General features: G+C 34.8%; 2 protein-coding genes across 3 annotated transcripts; one reads left to right on the forward strand and one right to left on the reverse strand.

The window, feature by feature from the left end:
* The first annotated feature begins 854 nt into the window (after positions 1 to 854).
* Positions 855 to 5,669, forward strand: LOC110650883 (actin-interacting protein 1-2). The gene is made up of 7 exons (XM_021806025.2): positions 855 to 1,516; positions 1,830 to 1,991; positions 2,137 to 2,323; positions 2,806 to 3,228; positions 3,708 to 4,115; positions 4,900 to 5,194; positions 5,367 to 5,669. The coding sequence occupies exons 1-6, from the start codon at positions 948 to 950 to the stop codon at positions 5,155 to 5,157; spliced, it is 2,007 nt and encodes a 668-aa protein (XP_021661717.2). The 5' UTR covers positions 855 to 947; the 3' UTR covers positions 5,158 to 5,194; positions 5,367 to 5,669.
* A 1,535-nt stretch (positions 5,670 to 7,204) lies between these two features.
* LOC110650882 (heavy metal-associated isoprenylated plant protein 37) lies at positions 7,205 to 9,891 on the reverse strand. Of its 2 annotated transcripts, XM_058140645.1 has the most exons (4): positions 9,668 to 9,797; positions 9,493 to 9,570; positions 9,236 to 9,311; positions 7,205 to 8,658 (listed from the first exon to the last, which is right to left on the reverse strand). In XM_058140645.1, exons 2-4 carry the CDS (start codon positions 9,529 to 9,531, stop codon positions 7,574 to 7,576), a joined length of 1,200 nt encoding a protein of 399 aa, XP_057996628.1. In that variant the 5' UTR covers positions 9,532 to 9,570; positions 9,668 to 9,797; the 3' UTR covers positions 7,205 to 7,573. The 2 variants fall into 2 exon arrangements, with proteins under 2 accessions (XP_057996628.1, XP_021661716.2); XM_021806024.2 differs by having other exon boundaries at positions 9,493 to 9,891.
* Positions 9,892 to 10,618: the final 727 nt, after the last annotated feature.

Genomic DNA, 10,618 nt, shown 5'->3' on the forward strand with positions numbered 1-10,618 from the left:
TCGAAGTAGGGATGTGCACAATCCTATAGTTGTTGCAATTTAGGATAATTTTAAAATCAAACTAAACCAATATATTATAGTTTGATTTAGTTTGTAATACAATTTGAATTTAATTTTATCTTAATTATTAAAGAATCAATAACATTAATTATAATACAATAATTCAATAATATTTAAAATATATTATAACAATTCTTTAAATATACATAAATACATTAACTTAAGAAATATATATTTAAATTTAAAATATAAAATATATAAATAATTTACCATTTATATAAGAGAAAAAATTTGTTCATATATACGTATGTATCAATTGATCATTTTGATTTGGTCTTTTAAAATTAGAAACCAAACTAAATTATTAAAAAAAATGATTTTAATAAATCAAACCAAACTACTCAAATTCATTTTATTTTAATTAATTCATGGTATTTTTCAGATCCTAATTTAGAATTAGAAAAGAAAAATTATTATTTAATTTCTCTATTTTAATAAAATTAATTATTTAATTTTTTATTTTAAAAATAGATTAATTAATCTTTATATTTTTATTTTATTTACTCTTTGATCTCTTCAGTCTTAGTTTAAATTTCATTTAGTTTTTATAATTTAAAAAATATAACTATATAATTTCTCTATTTTTTGAATTTTGAATTATTTAGTCTCGTTACAGTAATTTCTCTCGCTTTTGAATGTATTAACTAATAGAAAACTTAATTTAAACTTCCAAAAAAACTAAAATTAATGGAATATGAATGTTGGGACTAATTATTGTATTTTTCAAAATAAGAGGTCTAAAGTTTATTTTGTTAACATAAAGGGACTAAGTAGCATTTTTCCGATTAGAAATAGTGGATATTTGGGGAGTTCAAATGGTTCGGCCTACGGGTCTCCAATAATCTTGTACTTTGGGCTTAAAGCCCAACATCTGAACAGCCCACTTCATGCATAAGACCCACGGCAGATCCCAACCCATTTCTTCACCCGCCAACTCGTTCAAAACTCCTGACCTCGAATCCCGCACTTTTTCTCTCTCCACTCTCTTCACAATAACTACCATAACAGACACCGAAAGCACTCATCAGTCATCACTTCCCTCTTGTCTCTGTCCCTCTCTCACAATGGCAGATCTCATAGAAACCTACGCATGTGCCCCCTCTACAGAGCGGGGCCGAGGAATTCTAATCTCCGGCGACCCCAAATCCAATTCTATTCTCTACACCAACGGGAGATCCGTTATAATCCGGTACCTCGACAACCCTCTAAAAGTCCACGTCTATGGAGAGCATGGATACCCTGTCACCGTTGCCCGCTACTCCCCCAACGGTGAGTGGATTGCATCCGCTGACGTTTCGGGCACTATTAGGATCTGGGGAACTCACAATGATTTCGTTCTGCACAATGAATTTCGTGTCCTATCTGGTCGGATCGACGATTTGCAGTGGTCGCCTGATATGTTGAGGATCGTTGCTTCCGGTGACGGCAAGGGGAAGTCCTTCGTTCGTGCTTTTATGTGAGTTCTCTTTTGTTTTTTTAATTTCGGCTCCAAAAATTGAGGCTAGGGAGATCTCACGCTAACACTGATTTTGAATATTGTGAAAACCAACACCCAAACTTAGAATATTCATAATTTTACATCAGTTGATTTATCAAGCGGAATTCATTGTTTTATGATCTTTGACGATTATTTCAGGTGGGGCTCCTGGCTATGAAACCCAGATTAAAAAAAATGGTCTTTTTTTGTGCATAAATTTGTATAGGCTACTCTCTCTTAGGTAAGAACTGATTTTTTCATCTAATATACGATTTTCCAAATGTGGTTGCAGGTGGGATACAGGCAGTACTGTAGGAGATTTTGATGGGCACTCACGGCGGGTTTTAAGCTGCGCATTTAAACCTACAAGGCCGTTCCGAATTGTCACCTGTGGAGAGGACTTCATCGTGAACTTTTATGAAGGTCCACCCTTTAAGTTCATGCTGTCTCACAGGTAATTTTAGTACTTGCTTGCATAATTTTTATATTTTGCTAAAACTCTGTTTTGGATTAGAGCTTTTGTGGTTCATAGGAGTGATTTGTGGTGGCCACGAATTGGTTATAGAATCACTGTTGGGCGTTTTGCTTTGCAACTACAGGGAGCATTCCAATTTTGTCAACTGTGTTAGATTTTCACCAGACGGCAGCAAATGCATTAGTGTAGGTTCAGACAAGAAAGGTATAATATACAATGGGAAGACTGGGGAAATAATTGGACACTTGTCCCCAGATGATGGTCATACATCCAGTATATATGCTATTAGTTGGAGTCCTGATAGTAAACAGGTAAGCGTCGTGTTTACTTTTGATATATATATATATAGTTGCTTCTAGGCCATCACATTTAAAAGGATTATTGCTTAAATCAACTACAAATTGAATAGTTACTTTTTGTATTACCGTAAATTTGTGTTCTATTTTCATTCCCTGGGTAAGGGGTCTCAACTGATTTGTATTAATATTTACTTCCTTTCAGCGTATTAGCAGGATTACAAGCATTGGGGAAATATCTTATTCTTTGTATTAACAGTTAGGTTACAGTGATGTTAATAAAGATCTAGATATTAAGCCTCATTTAGGCTATAAACTCAACCATGAGAACGGTTTTAGCCATTGGTTGTAAATGTGATTACCATTGCTAATGTGTTTATATATCATTCCTGGTTAACTAAAGTACATTCCATATTCTTTGATTTAATGCTTGTATTAGAAAACATATGTTGCAGTTTTTTGCTTACCAAATGTGTTCCATGTTTCATAAAATTCAGCTACTTACTGTCTCGGCTGACAAGTCTGCAAAGATATGGGAAATTTCTGAGAATGGTAGTGGGAATGTGATCAAAACATTGGTATGTCCTGCTTCTGGCGGAGTGGATGATATGCTGGTTGGATGTCTTTGGCAAAATGATCATCTTGTTATTGTTTCCCTTGGTGGCACAATTCACTTATTTTCTGCTAGTGATCTTGATAAAGCCCCTGTATCCTTTTCTGGACACCTGAAAAATGTCAATGCATTAACAGTGGTCCAGAGTGATCCAAAGCTGATTCTGACGAGCAGCTATGATGGGCATATATTTAAGTGGACTCAGGGTCAAGGCTACAAGGGTAGATTAGAGAAGAAAGATAGTTCTCAAGTTAAATGTATAGCAGCTGTTGAACAAGAGGTTATTACATCAGGATTTGACGACAACGTAAGTGATGGTATATTGGTTTGCATTACTTAACAATGAAATAATGTGCAATTATTTTGTTTTTCAACTGCTCATTCTACCAAAATGTGTTGAAAATTTTTCTTTATGATTAATGTGTTCTATTGTGACATCCCCTGATGTTATGCACTGCATTTTTAAGGTTCTTTTTTGGTCCATATATGTGGAAAATATTCACTCGTGACAGGCAAGATGCAGTCACTGCATAGATTATTATTATTATTGTTTTTACTAATTCACTAACTCTAATTTAATCAAAGAAATATGACAATTCTTAAGGTTGCATTGATCCCACCATGGCGATGGGGAAACTCGAGTGTGAGTTTAGGAAAATAATCCAGCTAAGTTCGTTGGCAATTTAGAAACGCTGGATTTTATAGTTAAGAAAGTTTCTGCGCATTTTAGAATGTGATGATTATCATCAAACTACAGCATCTTAATTTTTGTGTCATTCATTTCAGGTGCGCAGGATTCCTCTAAATGGGAATGAATGTGGAGCAGCAGAGCAGGTTGACATTGGCAGTCAGCCTAAGGATTTGAGCCTTGCCATTGATTCACCCGGACTAGCTTTGGTTTCAACCGAGTCAGGAGTTTCCTTGCTTAAAGATCTGAAAGTAGTGTCAAACATCAACCTTGGATTTACTGTGACGGCATCTATAATTGCACCTGATGGAAGTGAAGCAATTGTCGGTGGCCAAGATGGTAAGTTGCACATATATTCGGTGTCTGGTGATAATCTTACTGAAGAAGCAGTCCTTGAGAAGCATAGAGGTGCAATCAGTGTAATACGATATTCGCCAGATGTCTCCATGTTTGCCTCTGCTGATATAAATCGTGAAGCTGTTGTTTGGGACCGTGCCTCCAAGGAGGTAGCCTGATCTTAGAAATACATTATCACTTTCAATTTAGTTATTACACACACTTAAACCACTTGCTTATCACACTGTCTTAAAAGTAAGCATGCTTGCTGCCATAGGCGGTAAGAATTTTGAGCCATGTGTTGGGGTAACTGAACTTGATTCCCGTTCTCTTCATTCCATTTGACGAATAGAAATTGTTGATTTAAGTTGCTCCAGCCTCCGATATTATGTGGCTTGATTTAGGGCATTAAGTTTTACCACTTCAGTTTTCCATATGCAATTTTGCTGGGATTGTCCTAGCAGAGCATTCTATTCAATTTTTTTTCCCAGACATTGGTCTTGATTGGATGATCTTAAATTTCCTTCATATAGCTTTTTATCTTGCTGGAAATTACAAACATAGGTATCATGTTTCTGAAACTTGCCCTACCCATGTTAATATTGACAAGAGAAAAGTGAATTGGATGGCTGTACTCTTCTTATCATGGGCGTTAGTGTTGTAGTTCTTCTTATATAATTATTAGCTCCTGTGGAAATGTTCAACCAACACATTGTATATAGAAATTGTCAACATATTATTTTGTTCTGACTGTGTTTCTTGTAATATGATGCATCCAAAAGAAAATAATTGGTTCTCTCTCCTGCAAACTGGTAAATATTTTTGAAAAACATTAAATATAAGGTACAGTTCTTTTTGAGTGACCTAAAATCTTTTAGCATTTTCATTGTGCAGATTGAAGTTTGTTATACTTTGTTGAGCTATCATATATAAATTTGAAATGTAATTTTGCAGGTTAAGCTTAATAACATGCTGTACCACACTGCTCGTATAAACTGCCTCGCATGGTCTCCTAATAGCTCTTTGGTGGCTACTGGATCACTAGATACCTGTGTCATTATTTATGAAGTTGGGAAGCCTGCTTCAAGCCGCATAACCATAAAAGGAGCCAACTTGGGTGGAGTTTACGGCTTGGCATTTACTGATGAGTGCACTTTGGTCAGCGCAGGGGAGGATGCCTTTGTTCGCGTGTGGAGGTTAGCACCACAATAAGATGGTATTAGTATTAGCAGCAACATGCTTAATGCAGGTACTACACGCAAAATTTAGAGGTTTACACTTTTTCCATTGACTTTAATATTAAGTACATCCAATTATCTATCTGTATCTGACATGAAACCGATAGATCAAAATTCATTACCACATTTTATATATTATAGCTGTTATAAGATCATTTTGAGGTATCTATTTCTTATTTGCAGGACTAAAACTTTCAACGGAGAAATAATCAGAGGGAAAAGGAAAAATTAAAAGTTCAGAACGCAGGTAATCCATAGAGTTGATCAGCAATTGTGGTTTGGCTAATCAGCTGGCAAGCAGTCTTTATCTCTCCCTTCCTCCCTACAAGCAATCTATTTTAGTTGGTCAGAAATGTTTGTATTCCTTTTAGTTTCATCCATGTTCTGCAGTTTTGGCCAGTGACGCTATTTTATTTGTGATGGGATAAATCTATTGTGTATAAATGATAAATATTGATTCTTTAAGCATTTGTATTTTGTGTTGTACATTACTGGGAAGCCCATCAACTGTGAGATTCGAAGATTGCTTTTGAGGGCATAGGCTCCAGCGGTGCAGGATTGTGCCAAACAAAGCTACTGGAAGTGAACATTATCTTAAGGTAGAGGTGGTTTTATGCTTTATGTTTCCATTCTTTGATCCATTTTCTGGAACTTTTGACTAATTCATAACAGTAATACTTCCATTATGTTCTCAATTCTGAAATTAATAGATATTTGAACAAGAAAATTTTACACCATGAAACTGTTTGCATTTGCATAAGATGATAGTTTTTCTACTTTCTACTGGTTGCTTACGCTTTTGGATAAAAGTGTTTCCATCTTGGGTTTCTTTCCCGTAAAGCACTTTTACCATATATTGAATTTCTGATATAGGTACCCACCATTAATTCTCTACCTTCTGTTGCCTCATTTCTTTGAAGCTGGTGCATTAGCAATCATGAACGCAAACCCTTTTGACCTTTAAAGGTGCACTGGCAGTACATCAGGTTTTTTCCTTTAGTCACTTCTGCCTGTACTTTGCCATACCGGCATTTCATCGAGCACAGCAAACTTTGTGGCAAAGCTTTGATAAATCCATTCACATAAGCCCTTTTTCTCTGTTGCTTCTCCTGTGTTTTCACTTTGACAACATCATTGATTCCCAGATGCTTCTCTTTCCACCCTTTACAAAGTGACAAATGCTTCATATTTTCAGTCATTGCTTTTGTGGGTACGAATTTTATACAAATTAAACAAAGTCAATTGTACAAGTCACATGGATACATCCCTCTTTGGTACCCTTTATGAATCCAATGCTCGCAATAACATTGACGTTAGTTATCCGCTGCTCTGTTTGCTTTTAGGGAAAATATTTTCTCTAAATCATTGTCAATTCTGAAAAACAAGAAGCCATACACCAATATACACTAATATTCACATGATTATGGATCAATTTTTACTTGCATGACCATTTGGAATGAGACTAAAGGATTTACATACGAAGAGGGGCTTGTGATTTATCTAGTTTTCATTATCAACCTTGCATTTGACTTAGGTGTGTTTAACCTCAGCCCATTAGAAATTGCAGCTTGGAAATAGTGGTGATCTATGTTAATAAACTACAACTTTGGGTAATTGGGGTACGCAATAGTGTTGTGGACCAGTCAGGTGGCGCTATTTACAGACATTTATTTACGTTGGAGTTCAAAGTTTAAAAAACAGTTTAAAAAAAAAAAAATATATATATATATATATATATATATATATATACAAAATTATTTAATTATTTTAAAATCTTTTAGTTATATTTAATTTAATTTTAAAATAATTTTTATTATCCTATAATAATTAAAGAGACACCATCAACAATGGCAAATATCAACCCGACTGTTCCTTACTCTACGCATCTGTGCACAGCCACACACCCCACAGGATATCGTGTCACTGTACAAGAACAGTACCCAATGCCACCTTGTCTGTTGTGTGATTAAATTAAACAAGCTTCAAAATAACAAGTTGACCATCCACCACCGTACACAACAAAGATAATGCACGATTTTTATATAAATACATATTCTAAATCACTCCATTTTTATTATTTACTAGTACTGTGAGGTTTGCAAAACCACAAATCAAAGTCTGTCTTGAAACGTAGAAAAAACAAGGAGACAGAGTTGAACTAAAAAAAAAAGAGAAAAAAAATGCATCATCCTAACAACTACACAAATACACTGATAAGATTCACTGAGACGTCCTATCTCCCATTCCAATCTATTCCCTCCACAGGACATCCACCAGGGAATACTGTCAAAAGCCCACTAACTCCACTTAATTTTCAAGACAAATCACCATAGTATTCCTTTATTTTTTTTTTTTGGGGGGGGGGAGGGGATTCCTACATTCTCTCTCAATTACATTATTGAACAGCTGCTAGTGTTTTCATCACTGAACATGTGGGTTGCTGCAGAGTTACCAATACTGTAATTGGGTTGCTCAGTACAAGGGGCAGGGCTGTAGTTATAGTAATAGCCAGTGTTAGGTGGAATAAAAGGAGACCTGTGATACATCATCTGCGGTTGAGGTGGCTGTTGCTGCTGCTGCATTATATGCCTGTTTTGCATGTTCATCATCATGGATGCTGCTGCTGCTGGATGGTTATACCCATTCATATTCATCATCGTAGCTGATGGATGTTGCCCTGCGGCATATAAACCACTAGGGAACTCTCCTCCAGATGATCCTTGATATCCCATATTGGATTGAACTTGTTGAAACCCTCCTAAACCATTGGGATTGCATCCCAACCCAGTAGCAGTAGCTGAATTAGGAATATTACCAACATTTCCATTAAAACCAGCAAGGTTCATCATGGTTGCAATGTCATTTGCCCTTTTCCCTTCACCAGAATTGATGTTTCCACCTCCTAATTGGGTACTGTTCATTTTCAAAGCCGCCATGGCTTGTTGATCTATCTCACCTGGATTAACCTTCATTCCCATGTTCTGATTTGGGTTTGGGGTTCCTTTCTTTTGGGCATTCCCGTTCCCAACATTGTTGTTCATCTTATTATTACCATTGTTGGGAGCTGCTGCCATGGATCCAATATTTTTCTTTGCATTGCTTGCCTCAATTTGCTGCCTGAGAAGGCCAAGTCTTGGTACGAGAAACCCGAGCTCATCCTCCTCCTCATCATCTTCATCATCATCATCATCAAAATAGTCATCATCTTCTTCAGAGCCGAATGCAACAGGGAGCTTCTGCTGGTTCTTTAAGGCTTCTAGGCCTTTGAGGATGCTTCGTTTTTGGCCTTTGTTGTTCTTGTCATCTTTGATGCAGTTGCCCTTTTGGTTTTGGTTTTGGTTTTGGTTGGACTTCTGGGACCAAACCTCAGCATGTTTACCAGCTCTGACTAACTTCTTAATCAAAGTTGCAGAGTCTACACTTCCTGATACTGCGACCTTCTGTTGCTCTGCATCTATGTTTACTTGGTAAACACCTGTAACATAAGGTTTCACAATATAAAAGATTTTATTAGATATGAACTTTCAATAGTCAGGGAATCGTATATCTTCCCAAAATTGTATCTCAATAATCTATTGAATAAAAACAAAGTTATCATTTCTCAGTTGAGGACAACAGCTCAGAAAACCATCATAACATTCTAATACTCTTTGGGAGGAGTAATCACATTGATTAATTTTGTTTCTTTCATCCAAAGAACAGATAGTTAAAAAAATCAAAAGGACAATAAATTCATTTATTTTAAAAAAATCAAAAGGACAATAAATTTATTTATTTTTCAAAAGGCGGTAATGCTTACTAATTTAAATACAACTACCCTGACTGGAAGAGCAAATTGAGCCTTTTGTTTTCATAAGAGAATGAGAATATCACACAATACCAGACATTACTCTTTTTTAATTAAATTCTCAGAAAAAACAAAAACAGCCAGAAGTACATATATACACACACACGCAAACACACACCCACCTCATTAGAAGTGCGAAAAACAACAATCAAAGAATATATGCAAGTATAAAATAGAAAGAGATGAAAAAAAAAAAAGCAAGCACCTTCAATCCGCTGAAGGAGTTTCTTCACTTTCTGCTTACACCCATCACAGTGTATGTTCACTTTGAGAACACAAGTCTGTGGAAGAAACCAATAACAAGAAAGAAAGTGAGCAAACAGCAAAAACAAGAAGAAAGATGCTTGAGGAAAAGCACCACCAGACTTTGCTATAGATAAAAGAGGGGGAAAAAAACCATAAAAAAATGATAGAGTGGGCTATAAGAAAAGACAGAAAGAATGTGGTTGGAGAGAGAGAGACCTGGATCTTAAGGAGCTTAAAGTCTTCTTCTTTAGTCATTTCTTCAGTGGCGTTTGGGAATGAAAGAGTTTCACTCAGCTAGAAAAGAGGAAAAAGAAAATAAAAGTTTGAGAGAGTGGGTAATAATAAGCTAGTTATAATGGGGAAGAGAAGGTGAGAGGTGAGAGTTTCTTACTTTCTAGTAGTTAAAATAAGCAAGTATTGGGGAACATAAGATGATTCTTCTTTTTCTTTCTTTATTTTGGTTTCTCTTCTTGCAGTTCTCAACAGCAACCAAAACAAAAGCACATGGGCGTTTTTTGTTTTTTGTTTTTTTTTTTAAAAAAAGACCACAGCCAATACAAGCAAAGAAAGAGGAGTGGAACGAGAAAAAAGAAGAAAAAAGTTGGAGAGAGGGAGAGAGAAATAAGGGCAGAGGAGGAGGAGGAGGAGGAGGGCGTTTGTTTCAGAAATCAGAAGCGATGTGATTTAACGTTAAATACTGAGCACAAAGAAACAATAAAGAACGAACAGCGACTTGACAGGCCGACTTCTGTATCTGTCCTCTTCCCTTTGATAATTATTTTTTTTTTTTCTAATTACTACTTATTTATTAGCTTTGGCCTTTCAGAGATGGAAGATGTAACCAACTACTTCCTTGGTTCTTGGCCTCGAGGCTTCCCTTCCCTTCTAACTCCCCTTTCTTCCCATTCCATTCTTGACAGAAATTTGAAGGCAGCTCTCGCATAATTGTTGAGTTTGGAAAATCCAACAACTTAATTTTTATAATTTTAAAATCAAATAATATAATTTTTAAAAATAAAATTTAATTTATTCTCTATATTTATTGAATAGATTTGATTTAGTTTATTTTTAATTTTTTATTTAATTCAATTCATAAATTTTGATTTATTTTTAAATTAGTCTAATTAATAAAAATATATAATTATTTAATTATTTTTTAATATTAAAATATTATTTTTATATTATATAATTAATTAATAAAAATAAAAATATTATTTTTATTATTCAATATTATTAATTCAGTTTAATTAATAATATTGAATAATAAAAATAATATTTTTATTTAATTAATTATACAATATAAAAAATAATATTTTAATATTAAAAAAATAATTAAATATTA

This window comes from Hevea brasiliensis, chromosome 18, assembly GCF_030052815.1.
Source record: "Hevea brasiliensis isolate MT/VB/25A 57/8 chromosome 18, ASM3005281v1, whole genome shotgun sequence".
NCBI lineage: Eukaryota > Viridiplantae > Streptophyta > Magnoliopsida > Malpighiales > Euphorbiaceae > Hevea > Hevea brasiliensis.

Coding starts and splice junctions, on each gene's coding strand:
- LOC110650883 (XM_021806025.2), top strand. CDS start 948: ATGCATAAGACCCACGGCAGATCCCAACCCATTTCTTCACCCGCCAAC. Junction 1,992..2,136: donor AAGTTCATGCTGTCTCACAG/GTAATTTTAGTA, acceptor TTGCAACTACAG/GGAGCATTCCAATTTTGTCA. Junction 2,324..2,805: donor GGAGTCCTGATAGTAAACAG/GTAAGCGTCGTG, acceptor CATAAAATTCAG/CTACTTACTGTCTCGGCTGA.
- LOC110650882 (XM_021806024.2), bottom strand. CDS start 9,531: ATGACTAAAGAAGAAGACTTTAAGCTCCTTAAGATCCAG. Junction 9,312..9,492: donor TTAAGCTCCTTAAGATCCAG/GTCTCTCTCTCT, acceptor TTTCTTCCACAG/ACTTGTGTTCTCAAAGTGAA. Junction 8,659..9,235: donor ACTCCTTCAGCGGATTGAAG/GTGCTTGCTTTT, acceptor CTTATGTTACAG/GTGTTTACCAAGTAAACATA.